Source organism: Plutella xylostella, chromosome 17 (assembly GCF_932276165.1).
Source record: "Plutella xylostella chromosome 17, ilPluXylo3.1, whole genome shotgun sequence".
NCBI lineage: Eukaryota > Metazoa > Arthropoda > Insecta > Lepidoptera > Plutellidae > Plutella > Plutella xylostella.
In genome coordinates this window covers 6,695,217-6,716,171 of record NC_063997.1, presented here as the reverse complement: position 1 = coordinate 6,716,171, position 20,955 = coordinate 6,695,217, and the positions used below count along the sequence as shown (strand labels likewise).

Here is a 20,955-nt window from a genome sequence, read left to right as displayed (position 1 = left end):
GCCAAAATGGCAAAAACGGAACCCTTATAGTTTCGTCATGTCCGTCTGTCCGTCTGTCCGTCTGTCCGTCTGTCACAGCCGAATTACTCGGAAACTATAAGTACTACAGTGATGAAATTTGATGGGAATATGTGTTGTATGAACCGCTACAAAAATATGACACTAAATAGTAAAAAAAAGAATTGGGGGTGGGGCCCCCCATACATGTAACTGAGGGATGATTTTTTTTTTTTCGATGTACATACCCGTGTGGGGTATCAATGGAAAGGTCTTTTAAAATGATATAAAGTTTTCTAAAAAACATTTTTCTTAAAGTGAACGGTTTTTGAGATATCAGCTCTCAAAGTCGTAAAAAGTATGTCCCCCCCCTCTATTTTTATAACTACGGGGTATAAAATTCTAAAAAAAATAGAGGTGATGCATGCTAATTAACTCTTTCAACGATTTTTGGTTTGATCAAAGTATCTCTTATAGTTTTTGAGATAGGTTGATTTAACTGTAATATTATATTTGCTGCTACGGAACCCTTTGTGCGCGAGCCCGACTCGCACTTGGCCGGTTTTTTCGAAAAGTATTGCATTAAAACTTATTGATTGGTAACGCAGTGGGAAACTTTATTATAGAATGAATAACAAAACTGAGAATATTTTGTAATTTAAACTGTTAGATTAATGTTTTTTTTCTTACTTTTTATCTGGTATATGTTTACGAACCAAAATATATGTTCCTAACAATAAAACATAATTTTGTATGAAAGTAACGCAGTAGTATTTTTTTCTCATCGTTCCTCGATTAAACGTCAATAACTTTAAGAAATAGCAAGAAAATATCGCTGCAAATGTATTTAATGAATAATATAAATGTTAATTAACATAAATAAATATTGAAAGGTTAATCAATAATAAGTTTATTTTTGAAAAAAATATCTGTAAAAGTATGCCAAATTGTACCCAAAATAAAATAATGGCCCGAATAATTAATAATAACAAACCATATTTTACTATGCCATGTGGTCGAAATTATGGTAATTGCTGTAAGTAGCCGTAGAAAAATACCTACACAGTCATTTATGAACGAATATTGTAATTTATTGCACAAATTATAAGTAAAACTTTATTATAGGTATAGTAGGTCAGTGATTGAATAAAAATTACTTTCCCGGTACCTAAAAATGTATGCTCGGTTGTGTTGTGGCACTCGTACCTACACAGAGCCTATATGCGCAGCAGTGGACGAGTTCCTACGGGCAAATTAATGATTATGCTCGTAGCTTACCAATTTATAACTGAAAATTTCACGTGACATTATTGTGTATTTTAATTGATAATAAATAGGCAGATAAGTCTGTTGTAGGTATGCGTGGATACTGCGTGCAAGAGTCGCTATCTTCATACACCAATGATTAATCTTAATTAAGATCAACTTGTTTTAGTTTCAAATACCAACATGAGCTTTATGATTACAGCTATGTAGGTACTTAGTCATATTAGGGACATGCAGCGTTTCATCGATAAGTAAATACCAAGTCAATTTAAATACTTATAGGTTTCTTAACGTTTTAGTCTAGTCTAAGTACTGGATAAATACCTAAATCGCTGGTGTAATTACCTGTTATAATTTTATCCTAATATGTCTATGAGATCCTTTTGCTCACCAGTAAGTATAGAAGTTAGATTAATCGCATTTGAATGTCTATTTTTAGATCTAGTTCAAAGAACATAACAGAACACTAGTCAGGAAAACAAAGTACCTAAGGTGTACTTGATAATGCATTATGCATGCCATACTTTATTGCCGATTCTGATCGATAGCAAAAGCCGTATTCACTCAACTGCAACGTTTCTACTGCGAAAGTGATATCGTGTGACGACTAGCTCTGGAGTTGACTTGCGAGTATAAGTGCCAATTTCTCCAAAGGCGGTTAGAGCTTAACCTTAATTAAGGTAATAGTGGTGCACTTTTGACACATCTGTCAATAAATTTATATGGAGATGACGTATAATTGATGAACGTAAATTGGCACTAAGGCAGTGGTCCGACCGGCGGCGATGAACGAGAAACGAGTAGAACTAGAAACTATAAACTATCAACGCAATGCAAGTGCGTTATTGGCATCGCACATCTACTTTCAATGCCGCACTGTATACATATAGAAATGATAAAGCGGGAGAGTATTGCTGAGCGAGATTAGTTTTGAAAGCTCGTCGCTTAGCGATAAAACTAGCAAAGCGAGTCTTCGCCGGCAGTGTGAAGAGTCAGCGATCAACTAACTATTTGTACATGCATCTCTTTTATTTACACGGAATGTTATATCTATTGTACGTTTCTTAAACGAGAAAATAGACGATAGTTAAGCGTTTACTCGCCGTTGGTGGGACCACTGCCTAAAACACTTTGTATCCTATTTTCATCGAGGTTTTTATTTGGTATACTAACGTAAATTCAGTATCGCTTTAGAAACGCTGAATAGAACAAAAATAGGGTGGTAGTTTACATAGTACAGTTCGCAGCATAAGTCAATATAAGTACTTAGTTACAGATCCAAATATATTATAAATACTTACTAACAAAACCATGATTATGTTATGTAAAGTATACCTATATTTTGTAACAAATAAATAAAAATTGAACTCTATTTACAAATTCAAGCAAATAACAAATTAAAGAATCACGTAAAAAGTTGTATCTGAATAACAACTTTTGCAGTGGACTGTAGGATAGCATGACATTGCTTTGATATGCATTACCTTCTAGACGTTTTAATCAAACTGCTCAAGACCACACACAACATGAAAACAAATATTGATAAGATAGGCTGGCAGAGTGTAAGTAGGTTGATACCGAAATATCTTTGATCGGCACTATGTATTATGTTCCCAGTATAATTATGTATGTGTGGTACGAAATTACAAATCAAAATCTTCAAAAATGTTACATTAATAAGACCTGAAGTATTTGAGTTTCAGTAGGCATAGAGCGTATTATTATAGTAGTGTAGCATTGGATGCTACGATTTAACTTTGTTATAATATTTTATTTTTGTTAAACAAGAAGTTATAAGTTATTACTTATATCCCAACGGTTCATTAACATTTGTTTAATTCATTGTAAATTTTTCACCCAACGAACGTCGCGTCCACAATGTACGTAGTTTTTAGACGCAACTTTCATTGGGAGAAACATTCAGGGCTAACAACAGTTCATTGGTCACTTATCAATCGGCAGCATTGTTTCAGACTAGTGCCAATTTCTCCATTTTCGGTTAGAGCATAACCATGGAGTAGTGATTAACTTTTGACACATCTGTCATTAATTTTATATGGGGATGACGTTTAATTTATAAATCAATCCCTGTCGATTAGATAACCGACAATGGAGAAATTGGCACTTAAAAGATTTTTTTCATTGTTGGTCAATATGGAATATACTTACTCTATCAGGTTTCTTCAACTCCTATCAGGTTATCTTTCTCAGTTGTTACAAAATTTTAAATGCATTAGATAAATTGCTTGCGGCTTTTCAGTTGTACATGTACCTACATTTTTTATATCTAATATCTTTATCTTTTTATCCGAGTGTTTTGCAAACCTCTTATTTTAATACGTAGATATAATATACATGTACGTACCAGTACAAAAGTTTATTCAGGTACTTTTTGACTTAGTAAACTCTTCTGTGGTAGAACATTTATGTTGTGTGCTTCTTGCATATTATTGTTGTACTGAGGTTAAATAATTACTCTACTGTAAATATGCTAATGGCATTATTGATTTATTACCTGCGTATTGGAAGTTTCATAAATTAATCTATTTAAGTATAAGAAGTAGTTTAACCTTTTGCCTGTCATAAAATCAGACTCAGTGTTCAAGGTTGCAATAGGACCACATTTTATTAAGTAAAATAACATAGAAGAATTACTTTAAATGTATTTATTTGTAACAAACTTAACTGTATCGATATTTAATATCACAATAACTCGGTCATAAATAAATTCGTTACTCTATTATTGGTAACAATAAATTATAAATCACTACAATAGCATTAAAATTTACTACTTTGCTGCTTTCATCAACATTTGCACCGTCAACCCATTTATCATCACATCATAATCTCGTAAATAAATGGCACTTGTATTTTATACACGCTCTATGCAGTTACACATATTGATAACCGATAAAATGTCATCTTCAACCTTTTTCTAACTGAAGCCAAAACGCTATTCAACGAAAATTAGTTACTTGCTACATCCATTTCAATCTGCTTCCTATTTTGATGGTTTTCATAGTCCTTGTCGTTTTTTCTCAGAGGGCCATGTTTCCAGTCGTCAGGGTAGCCATGTTGGGCCACGTCGTCCCACCACTGCTGCTTGCCGTCGGCCCAGATTATGTACATGATGTTTGTGCCCACGAGCACGGCGAAACACACCCAAAATGCCACTCGCCATTGCGCTAATGTTGACTGAAAAAAAGGAACGGATATTTAAAATTGCTGCTTCCCGTTACGTAATCGGCTTAAAAAGGTATATTTAGCAGTTTTTTTTAACAATATTTCTGTAGCTCATTTCAGGGTGGAATTCTTCATAACCTGGAATGTTGCCTTCATAAATATTGAGAGAATTCAGTGCCAGTAAAGGTTTTTTTACCTGTTACCTGAAACGTATGCTTTCACTGTCTAAGGGGCCGTGTCCACAAGCGAAAGAATCGCGACGAGTCCGCTGTCCTATCATTGGGTACCTACATAGTCTCCAAGGACGACTCTCAACGGAATAACAGCGTACTTATCCGTATTTTGAATAAAGTAGCTGTTCTCTTAAGCCAGCTATACCTAGTTGATGTCAGATAGCCAATTTTGTCAAAAAGGCGGTGAAATCAGAAATAAATTAATACTCACGTCAGGGGTGAGTAAACCGATGAGGTACGGCGTGATGATGCCAGATATGGTGGATGTGCCGTTGATCATGGCCGTCAGTGACCCTGCGTAGTTAGGAGCCAGGTCCAGTGCGTTCACCTACAAAAATTATAGAATTTGTTAATTGGATATTAATTGGGGATGAAAAGTACCTACTCAGGTATAATTCAGCATTATAGGAATCAGTTCAGAGCCTCTAGTAAGGGTTTTTAAGGAAAACGAGAAAAGTTTAGTTTTCTTCTGTTTTCCTCGTACATTCAAAACATTCATGATAGTTTCCGCTAGACGTAGGTACAGCAGTGCGACAAACTTATCTGTTCCGGTGAGAGCGAACGAAATTGATCCATATCTCATTACAGAGTAATGAATTCTATATTGATATAGATTAGATGGGTTAATTAAAACCGCAAGGGCGAATTACCACTACAGGCAAATTTAAAATCCTATAGAGTGAAGAAATATTTTACATTTAGTCGAGCTCTTACCGGAACAGATAAGTTTGTGGCACTGTACAGTAGTTTTAGTGCCTATTCAAAATAAAAACACTTATAATAGAGTGTAGGTATGCATAGGTAGATAACCCACAACAATGATGAGTTGATGACATGATGATAAAGTATTGACAGAATTTAAAATTTTATGTAAATATAGTTAGGCATTGTTATTCATTCGCTCCATTCATTCATGATGTACATTCGTAGGCATCAGCTCATCAGACAATTTGACTTTAGTCCAAGGTCAAGTTTGAATGAGTGGCAATGATTTATGGCTAATTAAGTCAAAAAAACGTATCAGTGAATACTGATTAGTCGAGGCCTTCTATTTCGGGATACGACTTCGCAAAGCAGCAAAAAACTTAGTCTCGATTTTCGAATAGGGTTTCAACTTTAAGCTAATGTCGATAGTAAGGTGTCGACTTGTACAGACGAAAACACATTCATTAAATAGCAGGTGTAATTAATCGATTAATGTTGTTTTATATTTATTTCTTTCTTCCTTCTCTGTGGAACTTTACCTTCATCCCGCTGTAAAAGCCGCCCATCAAAGCCATGGAGGCTATGAAGTAGGCGACGGCTGCAAAACGGTCGCATCCGGAGTACGACGCGAGGATTATACAGATGGCCGGCCCGGCCGCCGCTGAAACAAGAGAACAGTGCGATAATCTTACTGCCCCTGTATTTTGTAAGTTATGGATCTTTAGAAACTGGTGATAATTTGAACAAACTTAGGGACTTATGAACCGAAAACGCAACAAATGTTAATAAAAAATACTGTCAGAAAGTTAATAAGTATATAATATATCGGGTAAACTACCCAATTATTGACACTTTAAGACGAGTTGTCTGCAAAACTGGCCATAAATACGCATAAAATATTAGTATTGTGGTATTTTTTTCTGTAGCGGTTTCAGGTGTATATTCATTTATAATATTTTTGACAAAACAATGACCCTATAGTCTTAGTTTTTTATTATCAGCTGTAAATTTGAAAGAACCCCTATTTCCCAATTATTGACACGCGTTTTCCAATTTATGACACCTCCTGTACCAATTATTGACATGCTTGATATTAGGTAATAAAAACCGTTTTTAACAGGAATTAAACCTTTGGGAGGGTACCATGGGTCCGGTTCTCTATTTGGTATATCACGGTGATATATTGAAACACCATAAGTGTCACATACCATAAGTCGTCAGCTAGCTATCTGACATACCATATGTACTGCATCTAATGCTGATGCTAGCAGACTAGTCCCACTGAGTTAGGCTGCTTCGTCTCATGATCTCCTGGGCATTTCTCAAAGGTTCCAGCCAGTGCGTCCTGCTGCTGAAGCCATATGGTTCAGAAACGTGGTCACGGCTGGGCTAACAGGTCCACTGATATAAATTCGTAATGCGGACTGAAATGGGGTAATCAGGATTGATCGCCAATAGGCCAGCCACCCAAGAAGAAAGACAGTTGGAGTAATCGAGTTCTCGAGTGGAGGTAACGAACAAGCAAGCGTGACATAGCACGCCTTTTGGCCATCAGGACCAAGGCTGATCTTAGACATGTACCTGGTAAGTAGCTGCTGGAAGAGAAAGGCCAAAGAAAAAGTGTGGTGTAGCTTTGTCACATCTGTATTGATGAAGACATCATGAATCATGAATATGCCTCTGATATCTCCAGTTTATGCTCGCAGAACTACACGTAGCATCCTTGAGGGTTGGCCTGTAGATAAACATGTTCAAGACTAAGGTAATGTCCAGTGTCCCAATCGAAACGAACGATACCGCTGGATATCATTCAATTTTGTGAATCTTAACACCTATCTTGATCTTGATTTACCCGCCGCGCCGGGTCAGAATCTCAGTTTTAATAGATTACGAGGTGGATTCAGCTGGGTGGGAAGTGTGCAGGACACTTTTGGACAGGCAAAATGATGACAGGTGGACGTAGAGCAGTTGGCAGGCCACCTGCCACTGATAGTCAGACGACTTCGTATAGGTTGCAGGAAGGCAGTGAGAAGTGAAGCAGGAAAAGTTATTTTTTGAGTGTCATAGTATAGTAAGCTCCCATAAAAATATTTATCGTTTATGAGACTAATTATTGACACTTTGCCTATATATAGACATGTCAATAATAGGGAAATAGATTACTGACACTATGTCGATAATTGGATTTCACTGTATTGACACTGTGTCATGAATTGGAAATTCGTGTGGGATAAATGATTAAATAGTGTTAACATGATCATTATAGGATATACTACCGGAAAAAGCAAAAATATGAATATGAAAACAAAAAACATTCCTTCCAATTATTGACCCAATATGTCAATAGTAGGAAAATATACCGAAAGTGGTACCTATAATTGACACCACCTAAATTCGAAGTTATAACCGAAAATAAGTGGTTTTTGAGGTAAGAAATGGAAAAGGAATTTTGTTCACTTTTCAGTCCAAATAACAAATTTATAATTTTTTTTAAGAAATACTAGTAAATTTCTTCTTAAAGTGGCCACTGTCCTTTGCAAAAAGCGATCCAAGATGGCGGAATTTGAAGAAGCAACGGAGAGGCACGAATTGTCTATGTTTTATTGGTCAGCCATTGCTGTAAAAAGACTGACGAGTGTTACCATTACAGAATAACTATTACTGCTGCATTCAAAGATAAATATCACTAAATAGAACGAAGCGTTGTCTTGTTTTCTTTAATTATTCCGCGCTGTGTCAATAAATGGAGGGGTGTCAACAATAGGGTAGTTTACCCTCCTTACAATCAACACAAACGTTTTTTAAATTAGATTAGTCAGTATCTAAGTTGACAGTCATTTTAAAACAACCAATGTCACTCGGAGTTAGGCCTCTCCTATTACGCGCCGTAGGTCGCGTCCAGTGTCACGCCGTAGGCCGCGTCACGATGCTCACTACGTCTACGCGCCAACGTCGGCGTGTGAGGGAGACCGCATCAGTACATTTCTACTCGTATAGTGAGCATCGTGACGCGGCCTACGACGTGACGCTGGACGCGATCTACGGCGTAAATAGGAGACCCGGGCCTAACGGAATAGAGGCTGATCGAAGTTAAAATACATTGTCAGTGTTGAATTTGTATAGTGATGGAACACACAACGAATATTACAGTTTTACAAGTAACATTACATAGGTATACCGCTAAAAAAATAATAATAGTAATAATCTAACACATGCCTTTTGGCTATAAAAGAGATCTCTACCAAGCAACCTTTGTGTATGTGAATGTAATGGATGTAATTTGTAATGTTCTGCTACTACACGTTTTGTATAACTTACAAGAAGAGTTTCAGAACGTGTTTATACACTGTGTAAAATTTGTGAAGAATATTTAATTTTTGAATCTTTTTACCAATAGTAGTATGAATGATCCTTCCAGTCTTAATAGTATGCCAGTTCCTCTTGATGCAGACGTCACAGACCCAGCCGAAGATAAAGGAGCTAACCCACATGGCCAGGTAAGGGATGGCCGTGAACGTGCCCGTGGCCGCGATGTTGAACTTCAACACGTCAGTCATGTACTTGGGGAGGTCTGTCACCATTGTGTAGTAGCCCCAATCGTGGCCGACCTGGGAAGCGGAGTAAGTTATGTTGTTAAGTAATTTAGGAAGGCACTGTGAAATGACCAACCATTGGTATTTTGCGATGTTGTTAGGTCCGTACCTTTTCCTTGAGTTTTTCCTTTAAAGTAAGTATCGATTAGAATAGAAAACCATTGATTAAACTATATACCTAGGTACCTAACGTTTTGTTTGATGACATCATGATAGATGTGGTTAACCTTTGAATAATATACAATTTCTCTGAATTACGTTGAGGACACCAGATATTTGTTCATGTGGTAAATGTACTTATGTGAATCAAACAACACGCATTAAACCTATATTTTTTATGGTTGTGGCTGGTTGTGGTAAGGTAAATTTAAGCGTCCAACTTACGGTATCTATCCAACGACGTATCTACTTATTGGACCAAACGGATTTTCATAAATGTAATGTATGGAGAAACGGCTTCAGCAATGCCGATAAAGTGGACGAATTTCTGTGTATTTCTATACAAAGAATACCGAACGCGATGCGTACGTTGCGTGCCGAAAGGTGGACACTAACCCTAATACAGACAGAATAATAGCTAAAACACTTACGGCGGCAAAAAGCAGTCCCCAAACGGGGAAGGACCGCACGATGGCCCTCCAGGGCACGGGGTCCCGCACGCTTCTGTTCTCGGCGCTCGTGACTGTCTCGTTCAAATACTTGAGCTCTTCCGCGGAAATGTACGGATGAGTGTTTGGCGTACTGAAGCAGAGGATGCTCTGCAAAGAGGTTGGGTTTGTTGATAGCGGTTAATGGTTTGGGGGTGAGAGTAGAAAATAAGTGGTGGTAAATTAAGTTGGCCTACTTTTTTTAAACAATTTTCCTGATTTTGTTGACAATGTAATAATTACGCTGACGAAAAGTCTATAGTTACATATAGAAATAAGATGAAAGTTCCCCGATTTAACAGAACAGTTTAGCGGGAGTCGATATTATTTTAAAGACAAAAATGGAAGCAATATAACATCTCTATTACTTTTTGTATATTTTTAAATAAAATATACTGCTTACCCAGGCAAGGAACCACAGGATACCGAAGCAGCCGAAGAAATAGAACACATTGGCCCAGTCACCATCGCCGGCCATGAGGAAACCAGACATGAAGGACCCGAATATGTTCCCGATCTGAGCGCCTCCGAAGACCAAGGCACCTTGGCGGGACCGCTCATGAGGAGGCACCCAGCGAGCCAACACTATCATCAAGGCTGGCATTGTGGGGCCCTGGAAATAGAGTGAATATAAATTACATAGATACTATACCCGAGTCCACGTTGTACGTTTCTTCTTTATTTATATATTGAAACACTTTATTGTATACAAAATAAAAAGATGGAGAAATTTAAACTAAACTAGTATACAAGGGCGGACTTATTACCAAAACGCGATCTCTTCCAGTCAGCCCTTTGTATTTATAATTATAGACTTTGTATATATAATAAAAAATAATAATAATAATAGTTTTGAAAAAAAAATTTACAGAAATGGCCAACTTAGGTGTTGCTATAATCCGCTGCCCAGTAGCGCCTAATTTATTTATAAACGCTACGAGTTTTAGAACATTCAAAAACTATAATATATTTTCAGGCGTTTAGCCGGATAAAGTTAGTAAAGTAGCATTTAATTCTTCGAAGTCTGTTGTCTGAATCTGGCTGTTTTAGTAATCGTGATAGCATTCATAAATGGACACAATTTTTATACTTACTCAAATAAATTTGTGTAATAGGTATTTAGGGCGAATTCGTCCAAACATCATCTTACACGAGAATAACTATACCGGAATAAAATTTATACGCGAGTAAATATCTAGGATAAGTACATTTGCATTCTACCAAGTTATACCATGATTAATTGAATGAACGAGGAACGAAACTGTAATGCAACTAAAATAAAAATAGTTGCGTTTCAAAGCATGCAATAGAAATGACATGCCAACTTAGTTTGAATGGATTATAATAGTATGAAATTGTTTATGTTTTAATATTTTATTCGCTGTTGTTATTTTGAGAATTTGCCTATTAACTTACTTTTGTTTATGTTTTGACAGATGTGCTTATATGTCATTATGACGGTTTTCTAATCAGCTGATGTGCCGCCGCCATTACAAAATTACTCTCGGATAAGCTCGTTACACGGTCAATTTTGGCGGTATAACATTTTATTCTTGGGATAAGCTACTTATCTTGGTTTCGGGTTTGGTAGAATGCAAAATCGGCTTACTCGCGAGTAACTGCTAGTTTACTCGTGAGTAAAAAGTTACTCGACGTTGATCGAATCCACCCTTAGGGTGAATTCGTCCAAACATTACGTTACACGAGAATAACTATACCGGTATTAAAATTATACGCGAGTAAATATCTAGGATAAGTACATTTGCATTCTACCAAGTTATACCATGATTAAATTGAATGAACGAGGAACGAAACTGTAATGCAACTAAAATAAAAATAGCTGCGTTTCAAAGCATGCAATAGAAATGACATGCCAACTTAGTTTGAATGGATTATAAAAGTATGAAATTGTTTATGTTTTAATATTTTATTCGCTGTTGTTATTCTGAGACTTTGCCTTTTAACGTACTTTTGTTTATGTTTTGACAGATGTGTTTATATGTCATTATGACGGTTTTCTAATCAGCTGATGTGCTGCCGCCATTACAAAATTACTCTCGGATAAGCTCGTTACACGGTCAATTTTGGCGGTATAACATTTTATTCTTGGGATAAGCTAGTTATCTTGGTTTCAGGTTTGGTAGAATGCAAAATCTGCTTACTCGCGAGTAACTGGTACTTTACTCGTGAGTAAAAAGTTACTCGACGTTGGCCGAATCCGCTCTTAGGGCGAATTCGTCCAAACATCACCTTACACGAGAATAACTATACTGGAATAAAATTTATACGCGAGTAAATATCTGGTATAAGTACATTTGCATTCTACCAAGTTATACCATGATTAATTGAATGAACGAGGAACGAAACTGTAATGCAACTAAAATAAAAATAGCTGCGTTTCAAAGCATGCAATAGAAATGACATGCCAACTTAGTTTGAACGGATTATAAAAGTATGAAATTGTTTACAGTGAAACTATAAAGTCCTGAAATTAATGTTTGAGGAACTAAAATTTTCAGGAGCCTGGCACCATTAGAAAAGAAACATAAAAGTCATAACAATTGTTTATGGCAGTTGGCGGTTGGCTGTTTTTTCCATTTTCTTATTAATTATTAGGATAATCTAGATAAAAACAACTATTTACGCTTGTTTGCAATTAGGAAGATGAAGAAAAATATTCGTAGTCAAGCTAGGGAAGTTATTTATCGAGTTTATATACAATGTTTAGCGGAACATGAAGCTGGACACATTTTGTCGAATTTGGAGGATGTTTACGCTCTTACAGCGTCTATGACGGGTATGTAACATTGTACAAATTGTAATAATTCATTTTTTATCAGTACCAACGCTTCATTTATCGATAAACCTAGGTTTAGAGCCCAAGTCGAACATTGTTTACATACCGCTGGTTGTAGGTTTGAGCTGGTTTAAGTTGAGTCAAACCATAACATTTTGATACTTGAAGTTATATTTTATGTTTACTTACTAAATTCTCATTCTGTAACTCTGTTTTTCTTAACTTAGGGTAGTTTCAAATAAGCATTTTTTATTTTATTTTATAGGAGTATCGGACAGTACCGTCTGGCATATTGCAAAAGAGGGCTCTATAATGGAATATTTCTAACTCCGGGAAGAAACAGAACAGGCCGTCTAAAAAGAGATTGATGATTTTACTATGTGTGCCCTTCGTCAACAAATCCGGATATTTTATACAGTTCTAATAACGTTATCTAAATAAATATTTATTGGTTTCACTATTATCCTTCATATTAACACCTTCCAGCTTGAATAATGAGTTTTTTTTTGTGGATGGTAAGTTGTTTTTAAATACAGAAATAGGGTAGGTAGTCACAGGCAAAATTTCAAGTATCAAAGTCAGTTTTGTTTCGCTATATAGGGTTGCTACATGAAAGATAGCTGCGCCCTCATTTAATTTCAGGACTTTATAGTTTCACTGTATGTTTTAATATTTTATTCGCTGTTGTTATTCTGAGACTTTGCCTTTTAACGTACTTTTGTTTATGTTTTGACAGATGTGTTTATATGTCATTATGACGGTTTTCTAATCAGCTGATGTGCTGCCGCCATTACAAAATTACTCTCGGATAAGCTCGTTACACGGTCAATTTTGGCGGTATAACATTTTATTCTTGGGATAAGCTAGTTATCTTGGTTTCAGGTTTGGTAGAATGCAAAATCTGCTTACTCGCGAGTAACTGGTACTTTACTCGTGAGTAAACAGTTACTCGACGTTGGCCGAATCCGCCCTTAGTGAAATAACTTTCATTAGCGTTTTTTATTTCAGCTTGGGCCGCTGAGGTCTCGTAGGGGTCTAATTTTACAAAATTCCAGCTATATCCTTTTACAACCTATAAAAATTGAATAAAAGCGCAGAATTTTGACCTGCTTGTTTTAATACTTTTAATAGTTTCTGAGATCACGTGGTGTGAGGCCAAATTGCTAAATTTATACGCCTTTAAAACCTCTAAACGATTTCAAGTTCAATGGCCGAAGCTTCGCTTAAATCATTAACTTTATGCTAATAATAAACTAAACGAACACCTATTTTTATATAACATAATTATGTTAATTATAAAGCCTTGTATGGAGTGTAAATATTGAAATATTATTTATAAATAGTTATCTGCGGTTTATTTATACATTATTACAGCGAAAAGCGGTTTTCTCGCTTACAATTCACCTCTGACTACCCCTTCGGGGATTACAGTCGTGAGAATTATGTATGTATGTAGTTATCAGTGGAATAATTCATTGTTGCGTCTGAATATTTGAATAAGACTGTACCTTACAGCAACAATTTTATTCCTCAAATAAAACATCTATCCGACAACTAAAAAACTAGCCTTAAAACAATAAAAAATGAGCAATAATCGTACCTCCCCCATTCCCTGCAAGACCCTCAGTATGAACAGCCAGGTGGCCCCTCCAGCCTTAACCACGACTGGAGTCAGGAGTGTGAAGACGGCTGTGCTCAGCAGACCAATCCCGAGGGTCCACTTGCCGCCGTACCGCTCGGCCAAGTAGCCCCCAGGGATGTGGGTGATGGCGTACCCGTAGTAGAAGCCACTTAATATCAGGCCTTGAGTCGACTCGCTCCAGTCGAAGATTGCGTGCTGAAATTTGGGATAAAGTTTGTGTCTGAATTATATCAATATATAATTATTAGGAAATATACAATTATATAATTATTAGGAAAAAGTTAATGAGTTCATTTGGGTTTAATAAGACCGAAAGTGTTTAGAGATGTGGGATGCAAAGAACAGGTTTAGATTTCTGGCGACCAGAAGGTTAGAGCTGAGTGTGATGGTTATAACTTTAGTAAAAGCTAAGTTAACCTAATTTAAGTATAATAAACACAGGGGCTTTACCACAAAAACTTAGACAGTATCTAACGGATGTTTACCGCTGTCAAACGCCTACAAAATCTGTCAAATTTCGTTTTAAACACTAGTTAAACAGTATTTAAAGTTTTTTGTGGTAGCACAGTAGCAGTTTTTAACTAAGAGACAAAAAAAAAAAAAAAAACACGCACTCACGCCTTGTACTAATGTACTCCCTTGCGGGGTAGGCAGAGGTACATTGCTGCACCCACTTTTCGCCAGAGTGTATGTTAGTCCCAATGTAATAGGGGGCGGGCCTATTGCCATTTTACGGGCACATCCAAGACCCGAGAACAAATATCTGTGTTTAAACAAATATCTGCCCCAGCCGGGAATCGAACCCGGGACCATCGGCTCAGTAGTCAGGGTCACTAACCACTACGCCATTCGGTCGTCTAAGTAACTAAGAGATAATTTGAGGTAAGTACCTACGATCCTGAAATTAAAAAAACCCATTATAAGACTGATATAATGTAAGTAATCTCTGTGTACTCAGAAAATTGCTATATTATCTGTATGTACATCTCTCTAGATCTGCTGTATCAGTGTAATGAACACACTGATACAAACAGTGAAAGCACTCAAAAGTACTAAACGATAGATTAAATGCGTTTCAAGTGTTTATTGTCACTATACTCGTGTTATTGCCGCGTCTGATAACACCCCAGGGGGTCACTCTAACTAACTAAGTAACTAACAGTAACTAACTCGAAAAACGAGAATGGCCACGCAATGACCACGAGTTAATACAACAAGATAGAGTCGTCAATTCTGGAGCGTGCGTAGTGGGAATTAAAGATTAACCCCCCTAATGAAAAGTAGCTGATACATAATAAAACACATACCTAATAATAATGATGGTAAATGGAAGGTGTTTTAACTATGCTTACCGCTGATCTTATGTTTTTTTATAGAGTCCGTTTATATGCAATACATGTTTAACATTTTAAGTGTCTGTTTCACAATGCCTGAATAAAGATATACTTTATTTACTAAATGTGTGATGGCAAAACGATAGACGACCGAATGGCGTAGTGGTTAGTGACCCTGACTACTGAGCCGAAGGTCCCGGGTTCGATTCCCGGCTGGGGCAGATATTTGTTTAAAGACAGATATTTGTACTCGGGTCTTGGGTGTTGATATTTATATTTAGTATCTATCTATGTATGTATTTGTGTAGATATATCAGCTGTCCGACACCCATAACACAGGTTCTGCCTAGCTTGGGGTCGGATGGCCGTGTGTGAGATGTCCCCATATATTTATTTATTTAAAACTGTTATGGTTTCTGAACATTTTGTACTTACTTTACTTAGATACCTTCTCTTAAATATTATTCCAGAACCAAAAGTACTAAGTAGGTACTTGCAAAATAATGTAATGGTGCATGTTTAAGGCATGCGTAAATAACATACGTAACATTTTGATAAGGTTTTCATTTACTAATACGTAAATGATTAATCAATTACGGAAAATAACCTTAGTATTTTCCAGTGCCGCTACAGTACCTAGTAAACAATTTAGACCTAACCTACGACAACCCTTATTGGTTTTGAATGACTTCTAGATCTTACCGAGAAGTCATTTCATGGTGTTGGCTTATGTAGGGTAATTGATATTTTAAGTAGTTAGCTAATAGACGACCCAATGGCGTAGTGGTTAGTGACCCTGACTACTGAGCCGAAGGTCCCGGGTTCGATTCCCGGCTGGGGCAGATATTTGTTTAAACACAGATATTTGTTCTCGGGTCTTGGATGTGCCCGTAAAACGGCAATAGGCTCGCCCCCTATTACATTGGGACTAAAAAATAACACTGGCGAAAAGTGGGTGCAGCAATGCACCTCTGCCTACCCCGCAAGGGAGTACATTAGTACAAGGCGTGAGTGTGTGTTTTTTTTTTAGCTAAAATACCTACTGTAACACTAGAGCTGGGCAGGGTTTGCCGGCGCCGTGGGGAAAGCATCCAAAAGTTATATTAACGTCAGTCGCTGACTGCTCCGCCGGACGTATATTGCCAATAACATCCTTACTAATATTATAAATGCGAAAGTAACTGTGTCTGTCTGTCTGTCTGTCTTTTATTCTTTCACGCCAAAACTACTGAACGGATTTGAATGAAATTTGGTATACATACGGTCTAGACCCTGGGAAAGAACATAGGCTACTTTTTATCCCGGAATTCCCACGGCAAAACTTTTTAAGGCGAAGCGAAGCGCGCGGGAACAGCTAGTAATTTATATAAAGAACAGAAACAGGTGATACAAGGAGGCTCTGCGACTTATGATAGAAACCTTCATTATAGTCTACAGTTTTAATTATGAGGTACTAACTAGGAAGACATAGATAATATGAATCAATGCAACTAAAAATAATGAATACCATTCTCTGTTAAAATTAATTACGTTTCATCTTACAAGGTTACCTCTATGTTGGGTAGGTACATACTATGGGTTGGGTACTCCTACACCAACAACTCATTTTGGCTAATGACTAAAAACTCATACACACCGCATTCAGGTCACGCGGGTCATAATCGTCCACTCAAATCCAACTCACCGGCCTCAAGCTGACAGTTCCATTGCCTATGTACTCGTCGTCGGGACACGCCAGGGGGTCCTCAAAGTGGTCTCCGTCGGTCTTGGAGTTGTTCACCATCTGAGTGACGGCCAGGTTGAGACACACCCGCATGGTGTACGCGTTGCACACCGCCAGGAGGCCCATGATGCCGAGGACATAGCGCTGCGGGATCAGGAACACTGGAACAGGGAGTTATAAGAATTACTAGCTGTCCCCGCGCGCTTCGCTTCGCCTTAAAAAGTTTTTCCGTGGGAATTCCGGGATAAAAAGTAGCCTATGTTCTTTCCCAGGGTTTAGACCATATGTATACCAAGTTTCATTCAAATCCGTTCAGTGGTTTTGGCGTGAAAGAGTAACAGACAGACAGACAGACAGACACAGTTACTTTCGCATTTATAATATTAGTTAGGATTAGGATTGTTTAACTATTAGTATGACTTGGTATGTACGGTCAGCTTCAGTAGTTGTTAGTGAGTTTTGAAAGGTACAAAAGTTTATTTATAGCTAACTCTAGAATACTCTAGATCGACTTGTCGTTGTTGCGAGTTGCGTACTCTACTAGGAAGTGAAGTAAAAAAAAGGTTTGTTCTGCGAGTTTCGGAAATTCAGTGTAACATGTACAGTAGATGCAAAATGGGTACGATGCTTGCAAACAAAATATATGAATCCATAAATAAAATAAATGTGTGATCTAAGCGTACCTATGTCGTCGAAAAGAAAATTGTTACGGAACGTGTACTATCGTTTTTTTAGAGTAATTTTGAAACATAAGAAAATTACTTCAGTTTTTTACAACTGAAACAAGTCTTGTCTTGGTAATTATCTTCTATACATAAAATTAATACGAAGTAGGTAGGTGTTTGTATGTACAATTATATACGGTAAGAAGTACCTACTTATTGAAATAAGCAATTAACATGAACAACTAATGTAAATTCTTATGACGCGTTACTTAGTTGTTATAATGTTAAAAACATTATAATTTTTTTTCACGGCAAAAAAATATAAAAATATTTTTACTTACATTTTGATACTGTGAGTCGCCATCCTGTCAACATTGTTTATAGGTCCGAACGTCACCAGCTAAGATGTATAAGTACTGGTTTCATCTGAAATGATAAAATTTAATTTTTATATTTTCTGATTGTTACAGTTACAGCATAATTAGGTAATTAAGTAATTCTCCTTCTTTTTCCTTGTATCGGTGATGAACGTTAAGTACCAATTTTTTCTGGACCAAAAGATACACTAACTTTTTGTTGTAGTTACGTACTTATCATATTTTAGTTTAACGAACGATAATCAACGCATCCCGTCCTTAGCATATCGTCTTCGGTGGTTCTTATGACGTCTTGTTAAATTATTATTATGGATATTTTATGTAAAAAGTTCTGCAAGCGTTGAGTAGAACCTAGATTATGCTTTGGTTAGCATGAAAAGAATTCGTGAGCGACCCAATAATAATACGGTAGAATGTACCTTCAATATACATATTTGTATTTATGTATGTAAATACATTTTCGTTGAAAGAAACCATGTTTTCCTCAATCCATGTTTATGGTATTTTCATTTGCATTTCCATATTATATATTGCTGTTAGTAGTAAGTACTTAGTTTGATTACTGAATCAATTGGACGACCGAATGTATATGCTGAAGGTCCCTGGTTCGATTCCATACCGTGGCAGATATTTGTTTAATGATTAAACGTGTACTCGGGTCTTGGGTGTTAATTTGTATCTATCTATGTATCTGTGTAGATAGATCAGCTGTCGATCCCCTTATTGCCTAGCTTGGGGTCGGATGGTCGTGTGTGTGTGTTTGGTATCATTTTATTAGATTAGTCGTTTATGACCATCAATCTATTCTATTTTAAAGCATGGTATGCAAATATAACTCTACCTAAGTCAATTATGGTATGTATGAATTTCAATTATATCTAGCTGGTGGATGTCGGACGAGCTATAAATAAAATTGTATGCGGCAGTATCCTGGCTGTTATCAAAAAGGGTATAACCGGTTTATATAGGAAAGGCATGACTAGTTATCCGTGACGAGTCTGCCATTAAAATCCTTATTTACTTTTACAACTCCATCACTAGAGTTATAGCAGTTTTATGTATTTACTAGGTATGGTTATATACTTAAATCAGTGCATGATTACTTGATGTTACGGACATGAACTAAGTTAATCATTTCACACTATGTACAAACTACTACACAAAAAATATACAGGGTGTTGCAAAATTGGTATACTAAGCCGAAACCTACATGTGCAGCATGTTATATCTAAGCCCGAAACTGAAATCAGAATTTGGAAATTCGCGAAAAAAAATTTTTTTTTTCCATAGTAAAAGTCACGTGGCCATCAAAGTTTCTATGGAAAATGAATTTTTTTTCGCGAATTTTTATATTCTGATACTTAGTATACCCTTTTTGCAACACCCTGTATGTATGCCACCCCGATTCGTATCTATTCGAGCACCCTCAAGTCGAGCGTTATCTTAAGACAAAACCATTCATTAGGTATCAATCATTAATGGCAGACGACTAGACTGTAAAGTGGTTAGTGACCCTGACTGCTATGCTGAAGGTCCCGGGTTCGGTCCCCTGCTAAGGCAGATATAATTTGTTTAAAGAAAGAGATTTATACTCGGGTGTCGCGTGTATTGCCATATCTCCAACCCGTGGGGAGGCTCATTTCCTGGGGGTTTACTCTTTAAATCGACGAACGAACGAACAAAAACTCATTATGCCATCCAGCTACGAAAAAAATAATTGTATAATAGAGTATAACGTCTAGCTAGTATACTGATCACATGACTAAATTAATCAATATTTAATTAGTAAACAAGTTTTTTGCAATATCTTGCATATAATTAAGTTTGCTATGTACTCCTAAAATTATATTTTTCATCGAAAGATCCAATCCATTTTATTCATCATTAAGGTATGTCAGTTATTATATTTCTAACTTTAATATTTATTTTTAACATGACATAACAGTTGTCCACAATAGTTTATCTAATTCAAAGTTACATCTATCCAGGTATCATCTTTATCTAAACAGTCATAAAGCAATTCTACGAAGTAAACAAATTAACAAATCAAACATAAGATTTGTATGCGGAAAAAATAGTTTTGTGCCGAGATAACTTTTATTGTACACTATATTAATTAAGAAAATACTTTCAGTAAGTAGGTACTTTACAGTTGTATTTCTATGTTTTTGTTGTAACTAACTAAGCGCAAATTTATTAAAATAACTAAGGTTGCAGACTCAAAATAAATTTGAACTAAGCTTATAAATACGAGTGTAATAAGTACTTACTTAATTAATCCTCGATAGTTTTCACACTTTCCCACGGAAAAAATTCCAAATTAAAAAACACACACTCTTTTTTTTTCTGTACTTACAGCACGTGCCACAGCTAAAGGTGCAAAAAAGTAAATAGAGGTTTGCTTCGAGCGTCGGACACGAACTGGCTAAGCGGCGCCCGCGCAGCCTGCGAGCAGCCTCGTCTAGATCAATATGACGTTCGAGACGACTAATCGTTTAACTTTACCCAATGATAGCGCTTAAACCATTCTACATACCTACCTACTCTACATATTTTTTAATAGCCCGTTTTTAGCACCTGGTATTTTACTAACTAGATCTTTCATTGCCGCAAAAAGGTCGCAATCGTCTTCATCCTTAAGAAAAACTCTAATGAATCTAAGAATTAGGTTAAATGGTATTGTTATTATGTATCTAGTTTACACTTGTTTTCTCTTAAGAGCAATACATTGTTAATTAATGAGTATCTCGAGGGTTCGGGATACAGTATGTGTGTAGCAATCCTTATCTTAAT

The 20,955-nt window shown here is 36.5% G+C and overlaps 1 protein-coding gene across 1 annotated transcript; it reads right to left on the bottom strand.

Annotated features, from left to right (window-relative positions):
• Positions 1–3,914: 3,914 nt before the first annotated feature.
• On the bottom strand, positions 3,915–20,650 carry LOC105383643 (putative inorganic phosphate cotransporter). The gene is made up of 10 exons (XM_038108712.2): positions 20,519–20,650; positions 18,127–18,211; positions 17,082–17,281; positions 14,022–14,258; positions 10,028–10,237; positions 9,568–9,735; positions 8,776–8,992; positions 5,924–6,045; positions 4,891–5,007; positions 3,915–4,458 (listed from the first exon to the last, which is right to left on the bottom strand). Exons 2-10 carry the CDS (start codon positions 18,158–18,160, stop codon positions 4,231–4,233), a joined length of 1,533 nt encoding a protein of 510 aa, XP_037964640.2. The 5' UTR covers positions 18,161–18,211; positions 20,519–20,650; the 3' UTR covers positions 3,915–4,230.
• Between the last annotated feature and the right edge of the window lie 305 nt (positions 20,651–20,955).

Excerpts from the sequence above, each read along its gene's own strand:
- LOC105383643 (XM_038108712.2), bottom strand. The coding sequence starts at position 18,160 with ATGTTGACAGGATGGCGACTCACAGTATCAAAAT. Across the intron at positions 10,238-14,021 it reads TCTTGCAGGGAATGGGGGAG|GGCCCCACAATGCCAGCCTT; the intron begins GTACGATTATTG and ends CTCTATTTCCAG. Across the intron at positions 6,046-8,775 it reads GATCATTCATACTACTATTG|CGGCGGCCGGGCCGGCCATC; the intron begins GTAAAAAGATTC and ends CTCTTGTTTCAG.